The sequence below is a fragment of the Girardinichthys multiradiatus genome, chromosome 21, assembly GCF_021462225.1.
Source record: "Girardinichthys multiradiatus isolate DD_20200921_A chromosome 21, DD_fGirMul_XY1, whole genome shotgun sequence".
Lineage (NCBI taxonomy): Eukaryota > Metazoa > Chordata > Actinopteri > Cyprinodontiformes > Goodeidae > Girardinichthys > Girardinichthys multiradiatus.
The window spans coordinates 23162752-23183962 of NC_061813.1; the positions used below are offsets into that span (position 1 = coordinate 23162752).

The 21211-nt window shown below is 38.8% G+C and overlaps 1 protein-coding gene across 5 annotated transcripts in view; it reads right to left on the reverse strand.

The window, feature by feature from the left end:
• Positions 1-21211, reverse strand: part of c21h8orf34 (chromosome 21 C8orf34 homolog) — a 112817-nt gene that overhangs the window by 49238 nt on the left and 42368 nt on the right. For all 5 annotated transcript variants that reach the window (XM_047350496.1, XM_047350498.1, XM_047350497.1 and 2 more), the window contains exons 7-8: positions 19810-19976; positions 570-705 (exon numbers count right to left, since the gene is read on the reverse strand). In XM_047350496.1, coding sequence (XP_047206452.1) covers positions 570-705; positions 19810-19976 — 303 coding nt within the window. The remainder of the gene's footprint in view (positions 1-569; positions 706-19809; positions 19977-21211) is intronic.

Consider the following 21211-nt stretch of genomic DNA (forward strand, 5'->3'; position numbering starts at 1 on the left):
ATCCATACATCCATGTACAACCAAAAATGTAAACATTGTTACAGCAGTGTCTTATAGATTTTTACACTGGATTGCATCCATTTAATGTTTAACACATTCCATGTTGCATAATCTCAAATAGTCTAATACAAACGTGACAGCGATGTAAAGATTTTAAAAAACAGTATTCATATTACCTCCAATAAAAGTTTTGAAACTGGAGTTGTTTCTAGATAACAGACATCCATTTTGAAACTGGCCTTATCCTGATAAACCAGCCTGTGGGCATTTTATTAACACTTTCTATTGGGTCCATGAAGGTAAATTACAGACTGCCGATAACTATTTTACAGAACTATACATGAAAAATACAAACTATCTCTAGAATGAAAGCAAGCTATGTGAGTGCAGTTAACATAACTATCAGAATCTAGGCAACAAACAACCAATCCAAATTTTACAGCCACTCTGTTGCTGCATGAGGCAACAAACCAAAGAAAAGCATTTCTGATATGGTCTAACTATGACTTTAAACTAAACTGCGTTACTCTACAAAGTTTTTCCAGATCATAGGAGGTGAAGACATTTACCTGGCACAACTAGAGCAGATGTTGAGGGTAACTTTGGCCTGTGGTTCAGGCTGATAGGAGCTGCGTCCCTGGCTGAACTTACTGCCGGATGGAGCCAGCCCCGTTACGCCCTCCATCCGCAGGTCATCCAGGTCCTCTGGGAGCAGAGAGGGCCGCACATACAGATGGGCAGGGGTGGGGGGGGGGGACAGAAAGGACAGCTATTAATCATACTATGGTCTTTTCTTGTCAACATATTGCTCTGTGATGACAGTCTGCTGAGAGCCAGAGGAACAAGAAAGACCATCACAGTAGGTAAATATTATCGGCACAGTCACTCATATGGCTTTCCACAGATGCATACAGATTTTGAACGTTTGGACCAGCTGTCTTTGATGCAAAACATTTCCAGTGAGAATTATGTCATGTAGCCACAAGGAGGGTGACGAAGGCAAAGACATAACTAGAATATGTAAAGGGGTCAGAGATGTAGAGGTTTTTCTCATATATTCTATACCCTTGAGAGTCATTTTCTTTTTTGAGTTGAGAAGCTGTCAACATGGAGCAACTGAAAACCTAACATTGGACAAGATTCAAGCGTAAACAGAATCAAGGTATAATCCTGTACACATTTCCATACTTCTGTCAGAGCCTCAGTACTATTGCAATAGAGAAAAGATGCTTAAATCACCCTAATAACAAGATTTATGACAGAAAATAAAGTAGTGATGCTGAATAAAATTAAATTAGTGTTTTTTTATGCTTCAGTGGGGACTTACACACATTTACAGTTAGTTTATAATGATCAAAGGGGAAACTTTTAAATCAACCAGGTAGTTTTAGTTTTGAATGCATCCCCCTGAGATAAAACATATTTTTTTAAAACATATTTTTAAATCACATTTTTAGCTTTTTTACTAAAAAAGATCCACCATTACCTTACAGGAGCAATGATGTAATGAGGCAAATAGATTTTTTAATAAAGCAGAGTTTCTGAATTTCTTCGAGAATTTACCAAACCAGATACATTTTGGGGTTTTTTTTTTTCTGTTATTTTTCACCATTTTGTTTGAACAACGTGCCATCTGCTGTATTGTTGAGTTGAGTGGAAACGTGATAAAGGACGATGTTCCAGAGACATTTGGAAGCACAAAGATTTGGTAGAAATGTTCAGCCTAGTAAAAACTTGTGAAGACCATTTAAACTGGTTAGAGAACACAGCTCTGGTATAATCATAGTAGCCTACATTCCACCAAGAGCTAATGTTGAGTTAGCCCTGGAGGAGCTGTACAGCCTCATCAACAGTCAAATGAATAATAATCCACAGGCAGCTGTGATCGTGGCTGGATGTGGAATTAAAAGCTGTGCTCCCCAAATTCCACAAATTTATAAAGTTTCCAACCAGAGATCACGGTACATTAGGCCAGGTCTACTGCAACATTCCTCGAGTATACCAAGCTGCAGCAGCTCCTCACTTTGGAATGTCAGATCACATCTCTGTGGAGCTGATATATACAGTGTATATATATATATATATATATATATATATATATATATATATATATATATATATATATATATATATATATATATATACACAGTGCAGACCAAAAGTTTGGACACACCTTCTCATTCAAAGAGTTGTCTTTATTTTCATGACTATGAATATTGTAGCTTCACACTGAAGGCATCAAAACTATGAATTAACACATGTGGAATTATATACTGAACAAAAAAGTGTGAAACAACTAAAAATATGTCTTATATTCTAGGTTCTTCAAAGTAGCCACCTTTTGCTTTGATTACTGCTCCGCACATTCTTGGCATTCTGTTGATGAGCTTCAAGAGGTAGTCACCTGAAATGGTTTTCCAACAGTCTTGAAGGAGTTCCCAGAGATGCTTAGCACTTGTTGGCCCTTTTGCCTTCACTCTGCGGTCCAGCTCACCCCAAACCATCTCGATTGGGTTCAGGTCTGGTGACTGTGGAGGCCAGGTCATCTAGCGCAGCACCCCATCACTCTCCTTCTTGGTCAAATAGCCCTTACACAGCCTGGAGGTGTATTTGAGGTCATTGTCCTGTTGAAAAATAAATGATGGTCCAACTAAACGCAAACCGGATGGAATAGCAAGCCGCTGCAAGATGCTGTGGTAGCCATGCTGGTTCAGTATGCCTTCAATTTTGAATAAATCCCCAACAGTGTCACCAGCAAAGCACCCCCACACCATCACACCTCCTCCTCCATGCTTCACGGTGGGAACCAGGCATGTAGAGTCCATCCGTTCACCTCTTCTGCGTTGCACAAAGACACGGTGGTTGGAACCAAAGATCTCAAACTTGGACTCATCAGACCAAAGCACAGATTTCCACTGGTCTAATGTCCATTCCTTGTGTTCTTTAGCCCAAACAAGTCTCTTCTGCTTGTTGCCTGTCCTCAGCAGTGGTTTCGTAGCAGCTATTTTACCATGAAGGCCTCATTCACACAGTCTCCTCTTAACAGTTGTTCTAGAGATGTGTCTGCTGCTAGAACTCTGTGTGGCATTGACCTATTCTCTAATCTGAGCTGCTGTTAACCTGCGATTTATAGGCTGGTGACTCGGATGAACATATCGTCCACAGCAGAGGTGACTCTTGGTTTTCCTTTCCTGGGACGGTCCTCATGTGAGGCAGTTTCTTTGTAGCGCTTGATGGTTTTTGCGGCTGCACTTGGGGACACTTTCAAAGTTTTCCAAATTGTTCCAACTGACTGACCTTCATTTCTTAAAGTAATGATGGCCACTAGTTTTTCTTTACTTAACTGCTTTTTTCTTGCCATAATACAAATTCTAACAGTCTATTCAGTAGGACTATCAGCTGTGTACTGTATCCACCTCTTGCACAACACAACTGATGGTCCCAACCCCATTTATAAGGCTTGAAATCCCACTTATTAAACCTGACAGGGCACACCTGTGAAGTGAAAACCATTTCAGGTGACTACCTCTTGAAGCTCATCAACAGAATGCCAAGAGTGTGCGGAGCAGTAATCAAAGCAAAAGGTGGCTACTTTGAAGAACCTAGAATATAAGACATATCTTCAGTTGTTTCACACTATTTTGTTCAGTATATAAATCCACATGTGTTAATTCATAGTTGTGATGCCTTCAGTGTGAAGCTACAATATTCATAGTCATGAAAATAAAGAAAACTCCTTCAATGAGAAGGTGTGTCCAAACCTTTGGTCTGGACAGACAGACAGACAGACAGACAGACAGACAGACAGACAGACAGACAGACAGACAGACAGACAGACAGACAGACAGACAGACAGACAGACAGACAGACAGACAGACAGACAGACAGACAGACAGAGACAGACAGACAGACAGATACGAAATAACAACAGCAATAGTGTGAAACCAAAAAGTAGCTACAGAACATATGTTTATCTGTCTCTATTTACATATGAACCTTAAAAAAACAAATAACTATTAGGCCAAGGGCAAAGCCAAACTGTGTATATTAAATTTACTGAGGCGCCTGCTTGACTTTCAGGGTATCCAGATATCTGAAACCAACAATGTGACATCTTTTTCTTTGGGATCATATTACGTTGTCCCCTGGTAGAAAGAAGAAAAACATAGGTTTGACACTTTGCAAGAGGAGAATGCATGACTAATTACAAGGATTAGATTGGAGGACACTTACTCATGAGAACTCTACCTCCATCCATCCATCTTTGTGGCACAAACCCGCCAAAGATCTAATCTAACTGACAAGAATTGATTCCAACTAAATGACATAAATGTAATCTGTGAATCTGACCTGATCTGTCCAGCTGCATAAAATCATCTCAAGAGGCACCAAGAAAAAAAAAAAATGTTTTCATGTTTATGTTACAGAAAAAATGCCACTAGAGATCATTTTAGTCTATGAGGTTGTGGATTGGATACTTTTCTCTCACTTTAGTTTACTTTTTTCCATCTTTTGTTTGGCAAAAAAATCCTGGTAAGGCAAATTCTGGTGGAAGTTTAAAGACATGGAAATGTTTTTGTTTTTTTATGCAGAATTTAATGTTGATGAAGATCCGGAGTCCTTTTTATACATTTTCATGTGTTTGTATGAAACTGTATTGAATGATTTACCATCTATAAAGTGAAAGTCCAATAATGTGCAATAATCGGATTATTTGGGAATTAGCAGTTGTGATAAGTAAAGCCTAAATTTTAGGAAGCGAAAATATCGATGAAAAGCAACCCCTGGAACTTGTTCACATTTAGTCCTATTACAACCACATACTTCAATGTGTTTTATTAGGATTTAATGTGAAAGATAAACATGAAGTAGTGGTGAAGTGCAATGAAAATTATACATGTTTTTTTTTTGTAACCAGTAGACCTGTGGAATAAAGAAATCAGTTAAGTAGAACCTGTCTGTCAACATAAAGTAGGCAGATTTCAAAAAGCAACAAATCGTACCCCAGATGAGATACAAAATTATTGCCATTTATCTGTCTGGAAAAGATTACAAAGCCATTTCTAAGGCTTTGGAACATCAGCAAGCCAAGGTGGGAACCATCCACTAATGAAGAAAAAAGGGAGCTGCTATAAACCCACTCAAGCGTAGTCTATCTACCAAAATGTGTAACCCAGTTAAGGTGAGTGTTTTGACATACTGATTTAACAATAAAAAGTATCACATAGTGGATGTAGTGTGATGGTCTGGGACTGATGAACTTCCACAGGACCTGGATGACTTCCCCTAAATGATGGAACCATGAATTTCCTCTCTCATGCATAAAATCAGTGTGCTGTTATTCAGCACTGTAATGATCCAAAGCACACTAGCAAGTCCACCCCTGAATAGCTAAAAAACAAAGATTTATGAGTGGCCTTAACTTAAATCAGATTGTAATGCTGTGGCATTATTCTTAGCAGGTGGGTAATGCCCCAAACCCTTATAATGTGGCAAAAATAAAAATTTCTGCAAAGAAGAGTGGAACAAAATTCCTCCACAAGAATGTGAAAGGGGAATTACTTGTTCCAAATAAGGCCAGGTCGATCTGGATAGCTTCCTCTCCAAACAAATGTTTGGGAATCGCATTTTATGGTTAATCTGGTTCTCTTTGTCTGATATTAAGAGTTCAATTGATGATCTTATATATTTACTATGACAAAAATATTTTTTAAACCATTATATATTGTATTGTATATTTTCAACAAAAATATTTTAATTTCTGCTACTGGGTGAACAGAGTTAGTTGCCTTAAATGAATGAACTCTTTCCTTTAATACAATCTACATATAAAAGATGTAGATAAAAATTCTTTTTTTTTAAGTCAGGAAGCTACTTAGTTTCCTTATATAAGGTTTTTGACATTAGAATGCCACTCCTATATACGCTGCCAGAAAAATCTGTTGTTTTAGAGTCCTGAGAAGGACAGATAAGCTGCATTCCATTAATACCCCTAAGCAGAGCGATATTAAATGTCCCATTCATCATGGAATGCTTTGGAGGCACAGGGGCAGCGAGAGCCACCAGCGATTTGGGCAATTTTCTGGTCGTGGGAATTGCTCAGTTTGGTGCCTTCCCTTATTTCCTGCTTGCTCCTGTTCCATTCCCATTTCTTTCCCTCTTCTAACTATTACCCTGTTCTTTTGCCGACCCACTAATTCGACATACTGGATTTTCTTTGGGTCACAGAGTGTGATACAAATCATTATTTGGCGGAAACATAAACTTGTGAAACTACCACTTCTATAAGATACCAACAGGATAAGTTTAAGTGGCCCTGACCCTGAAAAAGAACGTGATCTCAGTGTCCACAGCTGCCTGTCACCTCAAATCCCTTTTTGTCTTTTTGACTTGTTTCCTTCTAGTCCAGACAAAACAGCTCACTGAGGAAGAGAAAGGCCTCAGTGTCTGAAGGAATAAAAAACTGAATGTCCGATACTAAAGAGGTCAACCACATAAACATAAGCTTTGTCTCGACAGCATCCAACACAAAAAGATATTGCAGGCGCCTGAAAGTCAAGTAAAGGACAGAAATATTTCAAGTCCCAACATTTATCTCAAGTCAGATTGCTTCTTTACGTTTTTCTTGATGAGTAAATCAATAAAGATTAAGAAAAGTACAATTAATGAATAATCAATGCTAAGAGAAAATGCTGTATAAGCTAAAAGAGAAGAATTGTATATACTACAATGTAAAACCACTTTAAGACTCTATCTGCTAAACAGTAACTGCCCTATTCAGTCTTAATATTCCAGACGTAATATTATACTGTATTCCCTGAGGTTTCAATGGTGTACAAGGATATGTACTTAAACTAAATAACCTTCCAGGATTGTCTTTGTACACATCTGATAATGTAGCATACATAATTTGTTCTCCAGCTGAGCTAAACTGTCTGATCTTTTGAAGAACAATTCTGCTGCCTGAGCATAGCAATTCAAAGACAATATACACCACACATGTACCACTGCTAGTATATTTACATAGTACTACTCAAATGTCTCAGCAATGCCCCAATAATGTTACTTACTCTCATGCAACTTTGCAATATGTTTGTTTATTGCTTTCCAGCGTGGAAAAACATCATTGTGCTCCTTCCTTTTAAGTCTGATGCCACAGGAGTGCTTCCTATATGATGTCATTGTGTTCAAGACCTTTAAAAGGCTTTCTTTAAAAAACAGACTCAATGGGTTATGAAACAGTGTTTGTAGGCCCTCTGAGACCGAATCCTAGCCTTAGCCTGGAGCTAAGGTGAACTTTGAACTTTCTAGCAGTTATATCTGTCTACGTATGAGGTGCTTAAGTGATGAATTATTGAGCTAATTTGTTGAGTGAATATAAACGATCTATTTAACATGCCCATGCATATTGTAAAGCTTGTGGTTATTCTATGTCCTGACGGTGTCCTTTGAATGACACTGGAAGGTTTTGTTATCCCACACAAAAACAATAGATAAGACACACTGCAAGCTTATGATAATCAAACCTAGATTTGTATCTTTTTAGGACAAGTTACAGTCAGGAGCAAAGTAATCCAAAATTGCATGTAACAGTTGTAACCAGTTTTATCCATTATCAAAACTAAGACTTAGCAGTCTTTTCATGTGCACATTCCCAGCTCCATGCTCCCTTTAAAGTCTATGTCAACATACAGTATGCTTGGTGTGCAGAAGTGTTTTTTCCCCAGTATTTTAGTCCAAACCATGTGCATGCTCTCCAATGTTTACATTAGAGTTCAGCATACCTCCAACACAATGGAGCTATAAGTTTACAGTGCATCTCCCGCGAGACCAGTTTACCTTGAGACCATGACTGCCTCCTGGGCCTATGTCTAGACACAACAAATGTCTGTCTACACTTGCCATTTGAGAGCCTATTATGGCAAGCAGTTTGTGTAAATATTCGATATTTTTGATTTCAGCAATTATACCTTCTAGTTCGCAACTACATGCCACTATTCTTCTGCAAGTTTAAAAAACACGCTAACAAATTGTTTGCGTACTAGTAACACATGATGTGTGTTTGATGCTGTAGTCAACAACTAGACTGCACTAGCTGATGACAATGTCATACTAATTAACTAGTTGGCAATAAAAACTCAAATTCTGTACACTAGTCAACTAACTGTGCACAGTAGTCAACTAGTACAAAGTAAAAATTTAAATATTCAACTAGTAGAGCCTAAAAAGTTGGCACTAGTGTAAAAAGGGTATCAAGTGTTCAAGAGAGAATTTCAGGCTCTACTAGTTCACTTGTTGAATTTGTATGTTGCACTAGTGAACCAGGGCGATTATTTGAGATTTAAGAGAACTAGTGGGTAGAACCTTTGACTAGTTCACTCTAATGGTAGAAAAGTGGGTCACGAAGCCAACTGGTTGAAACTTTAGTGCTACTAGTACAGTACTTTGGGTACTAATCGAGCTTCTGCTCTAGAGCGTTGGACAAAAATGTAATTAGCAGGCAAAAAGTATTACTACTGCAGCAAAAGATTGAGCTAGTGTGAGCAAATGTCTTTCTATTGGAGAGTAGAAAGCAAAAATGACAACTGACATCAAGAATATTGAATGTTTGCAAATGCAGCTTGAGGTAATCTGTCACTTTTCATGCAAGCATCAGAGCAGCCATGATTGCCCATGTCTAAGGACCAGACACGGCAGATAAATAAAATGGGTCTGCTCTGAGGGAAGGAAGGGGGATGGATGGAAACTATTCAAGCGATGCAATCTTAACAAAAGGCCTGCGAGATGCAGAATTCCGTGCCGCAATCAGTCACTCACAAGTACAAAGCCAGACAGGAGTAAGAGGAGGAGTGCACAGATAAAGTGTTTGTGTGCTCTTTTCTCCAAGTTTCCATGTAATTTAATGTTGTTTAAACAGCGACGGTCTGACTGACGCTCTTCTGCTCTTGGTGAAGCTAAAAACAGAGCAGGAGTCATAATTAGTGCAGCAACTTCACAAATAACTTAATGTACACCTTCTCAGAAGATGCGCTGACAGATATATAGAGTCAAATCATCCAAAAGCACCGTCGCACACATGGAAAGGTTGGGAGACACGCATGTACACACTTTCACCATCACATCCAATCCAATTGCATTTCATCAGGAGCTGTAATCCACTGCGTCTCATCTGAGTGAAATAATTGAATTTTCCATTCTTTCATGGGCAGCGACGACGTGTAACCACAAAAACAGTGGGCCCTAATTAATAGTTTGTATGCGACAGACGCTTTGCAGCCAAACACTGTGCACTCTCTCCACTCCCAAAGGCTTGGGACCCACATCTGCAAACACATCGTCGAGCAGCATCGGCAGACCTCACAACTTCTGCTGCCCTCACACACAGTCTGCCATTTGTGTTTCATTAAACGCCTCAAACGCACACACGTCTCCATGCAGCGGGTAGTCGTCACACAGACATCTTTTGAAGTGATTCGCAACAGAGAGACATTTGTTTGGCTTCGTAATTAAAGCAATATTCCAACTTACATATCATAATTATGTTTCGGCTTACACTGACACCCTTGCTTTGAAACCCCCCTCCTCTCTCTCTCTTAGCCTATAAGGACATTGCTGTAAAGCTGTAGGCTGCCTCAGCTCTACACAGCAATAAAAACCCTGATCAGAATCAGATGGGGGGACATATATGAGTAGGGTAACATCACAGCTCTGAGGTCTGTGGAAAGTCTTATCACAGATCTTGGTGTGAACCTTCTTTTAACTTTCCCTTCTAACCACAAATACTGCTCTGATTAGAACATTGCAAGGACGCAGAACCCTGATGTGCTGAGGCAATACAGTGCCAGTCATTACATTTGGTGACTGAGCTTTTTTCCTAAGAATATGTGACTTTTTCATTTTTATTGCATGAGGAGTAATAAAACTTCAAACCTGTTAGGTTCAATGTTCCACCTACAGTTTAAAACAATAAATGATGGTAAGAGAATGTATTTTAGTGGTATGTTGACAGGGTTCTGCAGAGAAATAAACATTGCTTCTCTTTTACAGTTCCTTGCAAAAGTAATCATATTTTATGTTTCTGACCCACACATGCAGTGTATATTTGTGAAGTGGAAGGAAAAGAATACCTGCTCTTCAATTTTTGTTTTACAAATAAAAATCCGAAAATCTGCAAAAAGTCTTTTGGGGTATAGCAATACCAGCAGATCTAGAGACTAACATTGTTGTCTGAACTTTGCAAAATACCTCTAGCTCAGTCAGACAGGTTGGATGGCATCAGTAAACAACCATTTTCAAGTCTTGCCACAGGTACTGAATTGATTTTAGGTTTGCATTTGACCGGGCCATTTTAACAAATGAGTGCGCTTTGATATGGATCTTTCCTTTGTAGATCTGACTGTATATTTGGGGTCATTCTCCTGCAGGAATGTAAACTACCATTCCTGTCTCGTGTATTTTGCAGCTTCCAGCATGTTTTTTTCCAGGATTGCCCTGTGTTTAGCTACACCCACCTTCCCATCAACTCCCTGTACTTGATAAACAGAAGCATCCACACATAATGATGCCTCCACCCCCATGTTTAAGCATGGGAATAAACAGATTTCTACAGGCTTGGCTAATTATTGTTCTGTTGCCAGATTCTTTCACCTAAGCAGTGGATCTATGCAGCTCCTTTGTATTTGGTCTGCTGGCAGCTCTCCTTGCTTGATCAGTCAGTTTAAGTGGACATCCGTGTCTTTCCTATTGCCTGGTATTTTTAGGTGTGGCAAAATATGAAAAAATTCCAAAAGGTATGGATACTTTTGTAAGACAATGTACATGGTTATCTGAGATGTAGCTCAACATTTGCATTATTGCACCAAGGGTAAAGCATCAGTTGTTTAACAAAAACACCCACTGGTTTCTTAAATCTTAATCTTGAGGGAGACAGAGGCCAGGAAACAGTGACATCTCCCATCTAAACAACCCATAATAACATAACGCATCCGTTCATACAAGACCTCTATCTGTAACTTTGGATAACAACACCATATCTTGAGATTACATACTTGGCTTCCTATCTGCCATCTCCTGCTTCTGTCTGGCAACACAGCCGCAATACAGCGCCACTGTATCCATTCAGCACTCCTCCATGGAGTTAATCGTCTCCGTTAATCAGCAACGAATAATCAGACAGGATATGCTGGCTGGTATTAGGCCACGTGGAGCAAAGTGTTGCCCATGGGTAATTGCTTCCAGTAAAATCACAACTTGGATCTGAATTAATGCATCTGTCTGCAGCATGCAGACTTTTACTGGCGTCAAATTGGCTTCTCGTAATAGCGGAGGCTCTTTTCCTCTGACAGCCTGGCAAATCTTCGGAGGTGAGCCCGACCCTTTCATGCTGGCACCTTAAGTGACAGATTTAGAGCTAAAGCAGCTTTCACCCCTGAAATATAGTACGGTATCTGACTGCTCCGATACACGTCCTCTCTTATCCTCAATGCGCCATGAAGGTGCTCTTTTGTTTGTGTCAGTTTACACCGTTTCTAAGGTGAATGCCGTGTTTTATGTTGTTTGGGCAACGATAACGAAGACGGTGGAGGTGAGGGAGTGTACGTGTGGCGTCAAAAAAAAAAAAAAAGCAGCCCTCCCTTCTCTGCAGCAGAGTGTGAACACACAGACATATTTTAAATGTAGATGAAGTTAATTACCCACAACAGGAACAACTAGCATCAGTCTTCTTAACAACCTTATTTGGAGATGTTTCAGATCATTTATTTTCTGTAAAACCAAATAATTTATTATACCACAATGTTTTTAAATAAAATAATGACTGACTTGCAAAAGTATTCATATGACTTGAACATTTTTACATTTTGCCAAATTACAATAAAAAACATCAACATGCCTTATTGGGATTTTACTTAATGGGACCAACACAAAGCAAGGGATAATTGTAAAGTGGAAGGAAAAGAGTACACTTTCTTTACAAATAAAAACCTGCAAAGTTTGGAATGTATTTGTATATAGCAATCTTTACTCTGATACCCCTAGAAAAAAACTCTTTGCAGTTAGCTGCCTTCAAAAATCACCTAATTAGTTAATAATTGTGTGTAATGGGATTGTAGATTAAGGATCAAGATGACTCAAGATAGAATGACCACATATTGAAGAAATTATTTTGAAAAAGCACCTTGGTTTCAGCTTAGTAATGCACATAAAAACAATCAGAACAAAATATATAAATATCCTTTGTGCCATCATCGTCATGCTCTTAAAGCTTTTCACAAATCTGGTTTTAGAAGAGTAACGAGAAGCAGCCATAGGAAGTCCTATATGCAGTTTTCCTCAAGCCATTTAGAAGATAATAGAACTCATATGGAGGAAGCTGCTCAAGTTAGATGAGACAAAAATTAAACTTTTTGGGCCTATATACAAAATACTGTGTGTGGTGGAAAACACTGTACATCACCACTGAACACCATCCTCACTGAGAAACAAGGTGGTGGTAGCATCATGCTGTGGGGATGCTTTTCTTCAGCCTGAACAGGCAAAATAGTTACAGCTGAAGGGATTATGGATGGAGCTGAATACACTACAATTCTGGAAGCAAACCTGCTAGAGGCTGCAAAGACTTGAGCGTGCGGTGGAGGTTAGCCCTTCAACAGGCCAACAACCTTAAACATGCAGCCAAAACTACAATACATTCGTTTAAGGTTGCATAATGTAGTTTCACAAAGCATATTCATGTGTTAGAATCACCTAGTCAAAGTCCAGATCTTAATAAGTGCAAAACTGGTGCAAACATTGTCCTATCGCATAACTCTGTGCTACTTTGTGTTGGTCTATCACATGAAATACCGATGAAATACACAAAAGTGTGTGGTTGTAATATGATACAATAAAAAGTTTAAAAGCTTTGTATACTTTGCCAAGGTATTGCACTTTAAGCAACTGATCAGGTTTTCAAACGCTTTATGTCCAATTTTAAAATCACGCTCTAAAGCAACGTGACCAGTGATGTAACATGGATCACCTTTCAGTTAAATATTCATCGAGGTAAAGAAAGTAGATATTGCAAAGAGGAAAGAAAAGAAGCTCACTTGCCCCTTTTCCACACAAAAACTCAGTTATTGAATTGCACTGTACTGCTAGCTGCACTCGATTGGGGAGAGATATAACAAGCTCAACAAAGGAGCCACACATAGGTAACGTAACTCATCCGTCAGTCACCGTGTCACTCGGTGTGTGTATCAAAGATCAGACGGCAGCTTTATCTCGCCCTCATCTTGTCTCCATCGAATCTTCGCTGCTGTTCTTACAGCGTCTTCTCCTATTTCAGGATTTATGCCAGAGTGAGTTAACACACTGACAGAGGTCGGGCCGGCTCATGCAGGGAGGTCCGATGGCTGTCACGTAATGCTGTTTGATTCTGAAGAGCTCTGTTCCCCTCTGGAGCACTGAATTCATGTCCATGAGATCAGTTCTTTCCAAAATCCTTCACCACATGACCTTTCTTAAAGTAAGGCTATACAGAATGAAAGCTTAACATGCTCAGCATATTTTGTGTTGCAGCTATAGAGGATCATGCTGTTATGCCTCTATGCATGTTTTAAACTAAGATTTTCTTAAGTAGATTTTGAGGATTTTGACAAGGTGGAGCGAGTCCTACATTTAAGGCTACAACAGCAACTTTCCAATGGGGAGCCGGCAAACTCATAGCATCAACTTTTCCATTAAAAATAACACTCCAAGGCCAAATGTTGGGTGTTTCTTCCCACACTCCCATCTTGCTGGAGATAAGTTTATAACTGAGGTCTTACCGCTACCCTGAAAAGGCTAGAATCTTGTCATTCTCAAAAGTTTTTACAAGACCACGCAAGCAATATTAATTTCCAGGATAGATTTGACTGCGGTTAATGCTAAATGTTGAGTTAATTAAAAAGAAAGAAGTGGTACCTCAAAGAAACAGGGGTGGAGCTCCAATTATTTTCCTCCTTTGTGGAAAATTTTGAACAAAACAAATCAAACATGAGTCCTGTCTTTGATTTTAGAGTTGCAATAAAGTGAGAAAACATTGGCAAGTTAAGCTGTACAATCTTTCCAAGAGACTCTTTTTATTATCCCAAAAACTTCAATCCAGGGATTAGGGAAAAGCATACACACACAGTTTGGAAAATACTTAAAACAGATAAATAGTGATTACTATATTTATTTATTTTAGAAAAACATTTCAGTCATTCATTCATCTGCTATACCACCTATTCCATAGTGGGTCACTGGGGAGCTGATCTCCAGCAATCTACGGACAAGAGGAAGGGCACACCCTGGACAGGTCGCCCCCCCGGAACGGGAGTCAAACACAGGACCTTCATGCTGCTAGGCAAAAGTGCTACCAAATGCGCCACCGTGCAGCCAACTAATTAAATCTTGGATTTTGGAGCTGTGATAAAATGAGAAAACATTGGCAAGTTAAGCTTGCCAATGCTTGCCAAAATAGTATTACACGTTTTATAATTTCATAGTGTTTCTCTCTTTCTAGGTTCAACAAGTGTGGTTTTTCTGCCATCTAGTGCTCATCTGGCAGTGGATTTACTGCTCAATGTGAATCTCAACTCCCTTCTCAGAAAACCCTGACTCATGACATCCATTACGCAGACAGATTTCACTTCTTACTATTATGATTGCTCTTGGTCCTCTGTTTTTCTCTGTGTGCAGCAAAATTTAGATCAATGAGGTTCCAGTAAAAGCTGTGCCAATCAATAGCAGAATACCTATGAGTACTTTATGAGTGCTATATGAATACTATTCAAAATGCCAGAGCTTATGTCGGCAATTTATCTACAAAACAGGTTACAGAAAAAGGAAATTACTACTACTGGATGAAGTCTAATGCACTCAATAGATGCGCTGGTAAAATGAACTAAAACCTGCACTAACAAAAGTTGCGATGCAATATTTCAGCCACTAGATGTCACCCTAAGCAAAAGTTTAAAACATCCAACTAGTTTTGGTTCTGTACGAAAATCCGGAGAACCTTAACTGTTCCATCCATCACTGAATCAACACTTAAAGATTTACAATCATTTATATCAACTTTTTCTCCAATTGCAGAATACACCCAGCATGCATGTGTTGACCTCTGGTGGTAACCAAAGCAAACAGAAAAAAAGATCTTAATAGCCATTCTTTACTTTAATCGTCTAAAATGAGATGTAAAAAATGTGCATAAAACAAAGCTTTATTGATTATTTTACAAAACAAAGCTAGAATTGCCTTTGTTGTGGCAAAAACAGGGGTCTGCAACCTTCACAAACCAGACAGCCATTCTTGCCCTCAGTATTTTTAGTGTATTTTATTGTGGGCATTCAATGCAATTATTCCATGAAAAAATATTAGGTACTGCTAAAACCTGCATTTGTTACTATATCTATATTTAAAAACATTTGTTGGTTCTTTATCATTTTTAGCCACAGGTTTTAACAGCCACTGTGGAAGGTCCAAAGAGTCACTTGCTGCTCTGGAGTCACAGGTTGCAGACCCCTGGCACAGAAGTTACTGAAAACGTTTAATCCATTTATTTAAATGTTAAACAATTTTTACTGTAGGCACATATGGCATTTATTGGAAGCTCTGATGAAGATGTATAAAAGCTTAAAATAAATCCAACTGTTATTGTAGTGCTATAACTTCACACTGGAAATTTTAGAAAGAGCCAACCTTTAAATTTGGGGTTTCCAACGTGCAGCCTGCAGGCCCTTTGCGGCCCTCAGAATGATATTGTGTGGACCCGGCCGGCAATCCAAGACTAAAACAAATTTAGCCACCCAGCAATCTGTTGCTGCAGATTTTTTGAGATGTTGCTTTTTGACAAAGATGCAAACAAAATAAAATTGTATTAAAATTGAAAATATTACAACATGTGTAATGATTCTGGCCCGTCTGCCTGCTCTGCTCTCACTCATGCAATCAACTCATCTGCTTCACCTGTCTGCTGCTGCGCAATCACCGTCATGCCACACACCTGTGGAGCTGCAGTTATATACAGCCATCTGACAAGCAGACGGTGTCAGATTTTCGAAAACATTTGTGAGTAGTTATCCAGCGTTCCTTCCTGACTGATCTTGTTCTCTGACCTTGCCTCGCCTCATGGATTTTGCCTTCTTGCCTGCCCCTTGTCTGACGGATTGGATTTCTGGATTTCGACTCTGTTTTCTGCCTCTGGTTTTCTGCCTCTGCCTAACCACTGGTTTATTCAGCCTGAGCCCGCCTGGCTCTCTAGTCCACCTGGAATTATTGTCAAGAGGACAATCACAGCTCTCTGTGTTCCTGTCACAGTTTCAGCTGATTCCTCGGAGGATTTGGATCAGTCGGCAATCCGACTTCAGTCTGTTGGACGCTTCCTCATTAACTGTCTGGATCACTTCATCCTCTGGATTCTGTGCCTCATCCCCAGACTGAGAAGGTTAGCGGCTTTATCTAACTCCTTGCAAATCCTGAGTTTTATTCAGCCACTAACTAGTCTCTCTGTTCTCAGTGGTTCCTGGAAGCTAACTGCTGTTCTCCTGCTCTCTGATCCTGAGTTTCTGAATAAACCTTTTAACTAATCACTTTGTATTTGGCTGAATTTGGGTTCTCTATCTCTGGTTGTGATAACATGAAGTTTTTGTCTATTTATTAACTACATTTCTTATATATATATATATATATATATATATATATATATATATATAACATTTTTTTTCTACAAAAATCTGAGCGTAATCTATGACTTCCTATTTTATGTGTGTATGATGTGAAACAGAGGCCCATTCCTGTTCGATTCTCTTCAAAATGGGAAAGACAGGAGAACAAGCCATTCAAGGAGGGTGGATGTGCATTAATCGTCCTTTAAAGGATGTAAAAAGGCTCACTGTTAGAGAACTGCTGCAATGTGTGACATTGTACTTTTGTAAAAAAAAAAGATTAATTTACTTAAGAACTTTTTGATCTTTTTAGCAGGGATGCCAGTAAGTGTGAAAGATGCTATATTTGAACGGTGCCAGTTCGAAGCAGGAGAGTAACTGTTTTGACCTACCTGTGGACAGTAGAGGGACAAAACATAAATACCCACTTTTAGGATTAATACAGTTTCAAAAGCTAACATCCTATCAGTGCTTCAAATAATTAGAATATGCCCCACCTTTATATGTTGAAGAATCCTTGAACAAGTTGCTCCGCATTAAAATATATTTGTTAAATAAGTATAATGTAATCACTGCCAAAATATGCAGCCATATTTAGCAATAGTGATCATATTAATTTATGCCAAGAACTATTCTCTGAAAAAGAATCCCCACTGGGTTTCTCTTTTCTTTTTTTTTTTAAACCACCATGTGTTTGCAGGATCTACTATAATGAATTCTACACCCTATGGAGCAGTAAACACAGAAGACTGCATCTCTGGAGAGCTCTATGACCTGGCCTTCACTGAGGATCACAAATGACCTCGCTGCATTGTTTCATCTGAATTACAACCCTGGACAATAGCGTAAAAGCCAAGAGAGAATATGGGTGAGCTGAAGAATTATGATCATCAAGGGCTATCCAAGACCACCAACATCTTGTTTTATGGGTGTATCGATCACTGTTATGTCCTGGTTCCTGAATGTATACAGATAAGACCTTGGTAATTTGATGTGTGAGGGGTTGCTATAAAAGGCACAGAGTTACCCAGTTACCCAATCAGCTTCAACTGGCGCCAAAAGCAAGTACGTGGAAGAAGATGCTCTGGTCAGATGGGACCTAAATGTTACTTCTTGGTCAAAATGCAAAACACTACAGGTACATTAAATTTCAGTAAGACATATATAGATTTATTTTACAGAGAGTGAATTATCTCAAGCCTTTATTTCCTTTAATTTTTATATTTCTGGTTTATAGATAACCAAAAATTGTGTATTAGAAAATTAGAATATTGCATAAAATAAATTAAAAAAATGATTCTTCCATAAATTACCATGGACATCCATAGATTGTGTGTTACTACACAGTAATAACTGAGACTGTTTGATAGGCATTGAAGCAGTAAAATTGGACCACATGCTACACACACAGAGAGTGCACTGCTGGTTGATGTTTCTCAAAGTAGCCCAGTATGACAGCCATTTCTCAGCTAACCTAGGAGTCAGTTGGCATAAAAGCTGAATTTCCCCAGTAAGCAACGACAGGCTATTAGTTACGCTTTAAACCGAATTTTGTGCCACCTGCTGCTTTTGTGCATATGTATGTGCTTTTTTAATTAAGAGATTCACCCCTGCTGACAAAAAAAAAAAATCTGAGCTTTAGCTCGTTAAGTATTTTCAGGCACCAGATAGTTTGTATTGAGGATTTAGATCCTGTGCTGCACAAATAAAATGACAAGCATTTTTCATTGAATGAAGCTGAAACAACGTTTAATGTCAGATACTCTTTCCACCTCTTTCCATTCATCTCTAGTCAGCACTTGGGGGCAGGACTGGGAAAAAGGGATATATTATAAGGTATATTAAAAAGTATGCTTCTCATGTTGTCACATCTAAGAGGTTTACTTGGCACCAGACACCTCTTGACAGAAGATTTAAATAACACCTATACGTATTGCTGCTTTGCGCACTAGTAGTGATTTTCTCTTTCAGTCTTTCATATGTTGACGTTGTCGAGGAACCTTATCTCTTCAACGCTGCTTCACTTTGACGGCATGGATATCTGCAGATATCTCTTAAAGTCACACTACAACATTTTAATCAAGATAAGGTCTGGACTGGCTATTGCAAAATGTTAATTCCTAACCTTTCTAGTCATTTTGTTCTAGATTCGGTGTTGTGATTGACATTGTTGTCCTGTTTTATGTTTTATTACCCACCTCTACCCAAGCTATTGGACAGATGGCCTCACATTTGACATAAAAATATTTTGGTAAACATAGTTTATGGTCGACTTAATGAACACAAGGTTCATCGGTCCTGTAGTGCAAAACAAGCTCCTACCATTATCCCTCCACCACCATGTTAGACAGTTGGTCAGAGAAGTTTGTCCATTATGGTCTACCATATCTACGTTGGTGTCACCTGTTCAAAGGACATTGTTTCAGACGTCTTCTAGGTCATTAAAATGCAACTTTCCAAATACAAGTCATGTTGACATATTTCTTATAGAAAGAAGAGGCTTGCTCTAGGCAGCCCTTCCAAACAAGACAGAGTTGTTCAATCTTTATCTAATTGTATTGTCAATAGAATTAATATTTACCATGTTAGCTGAGCACTGTAGTGTTCAAGATGAAGGTTTTGAGGTTTTGTAATTTCTATAAAAATTGCATATTCTAATCAGGAATGAATTTGCTGTTATGTCAGCTGTCTTGAATTCTACTTGTGATTAATCTTCTTTCACAATGATATATTATGATGTAGTGACTGACCAAATGCAGGCAGGGGGCAGGCAGGATCAAGAAGGATTTACCAAAAAGAAAATACAAACTAAGAAGGACCTTAGAGCAACAACGAGGAGGGGAAAACCGAGAGCAAAACCAGTGAGAAATATGGATGGTAACAAGAGGACCTGACAATGACTAAAAGCAAAACAAAAGCATAAAACAGAGGGTGGCAATTAGTAGGAACATGTGAGCCTGATTACACTAATGTAGAACAGCTGTGAGAGACACAGGACCTTACTGCAACACAAGGATGAATGAGGATAAACAATTTGTGGGCATAAGTGTAAAAACACATCTTCCTCAAAACAAGACACCACAAAGGATATCAGCTTAAATCTGTGGCTGTTTTTGTAAGTAGTGAAGGTTTGAGACATTACCCAGAAGCTCCATGGCATCATCCTCGTCCTCAATGTCTTCTTCTACAACAGAGGAAGCAGGACTGTTGACCGAGTCAAAGGAGTCCTGGGACAACATGGCTGCCAGGAGCTTTTTGTGATGTTGCTGCTGCTCCTTTAGCCCTTTGCTTTTGGTTTCCATCTTCAAGCTAGGGAAGAAAACACAGAATTAGGGCAAATCACCTTGGAATTAAACCAAAAAAACATGTATGAGATGGTCACTCACCTCTAGAACATATTTAAAAGTTTAATTAGTTGCTTTTGTGATGCTATGTTTTTCCAGCATAATCCTTTGCATCTGAAATCTTCAAGGATTGTTACTATGCAGTGTCAGCATTTCTAATGAAAAACAAAATGTTGCTTTTGCCTCGACTGGGCGTGTATTTAGGTGACTGTAGTCTTCCTAAAGGTAAAATATCAGTAAATTTAAGTATCAGGCAGGTGGAGAGCACCTTATTATAAATGGCTTGTGGATAGAAGATCCACAGCCTACAACTAACAAACAACACTTTCAAAAGGGGAAGCAAGCTGAAGTTATTTGTGCTGAATGCATAATGCTGTAGTTGTTAATTAGCATAGAAAAAACCAGTGGTGCCTTCACTGGGGTGAAGGATCCAGTGGAGGCAAAGGCCGCCCCAATATTTTATTATTTTGTTATGAAACTAAAAGTTAAGAAGGGGGAAGACAAAGTTGCAACATTTATTTGGTTAGTTTGTCATTCACAATGTGCTACTTTGCAATCTCCATCCATCCAAGTAGAAGTTGTAATATGACTTTTGGCTTTGACTTTATTTTTAGATTTGTCACTCTTGGCTTTCCAAATTCAGTTAAGTCTTTGGTTCTAAGATTCTTCATGCTTTTGGTTCTGTACTTCAGTATTTTGTGTGTTTTTATATTCTTTATTTGACTGGTTCCTTGTGTATTCTGTTAATCATGGTAATGGTAACGTCAGTCTGTAGTATTTTGAGTTTCTGTGTATTCCTAGGTATACATTCTCCTAATTCCATTCAAAACAATTCAATTCAGTTTATTTATATAGTGCCAATTCACAACACATATCTTTTCGAATCTCGAATGTTTACTATGTTAGTGTTATTTCCCAATTTCCCATACTCCCCGATTTACCCAGTACCGTCCCTCAGTTTTTCAGCTTCCTGCACTCCTTAGCTGTCGTTCATCTGCTCATTAACTCACCTGTCTTTCATTCCAGTAATAAAGCTCCTCCGCATAAACAGCACTTGGTCTTCTCAGTTTGTGTCAGATCCTCTTGTTGTTACAACTGGCCTTTTTTGTTTTGTCCAATTGCTCCTCCAGTCTTTTCTTGTTTTGGGTTTTCCCAGCACCTGTATTTTTCAGACTTCTCAAAAATACTCCTCAGAATGCT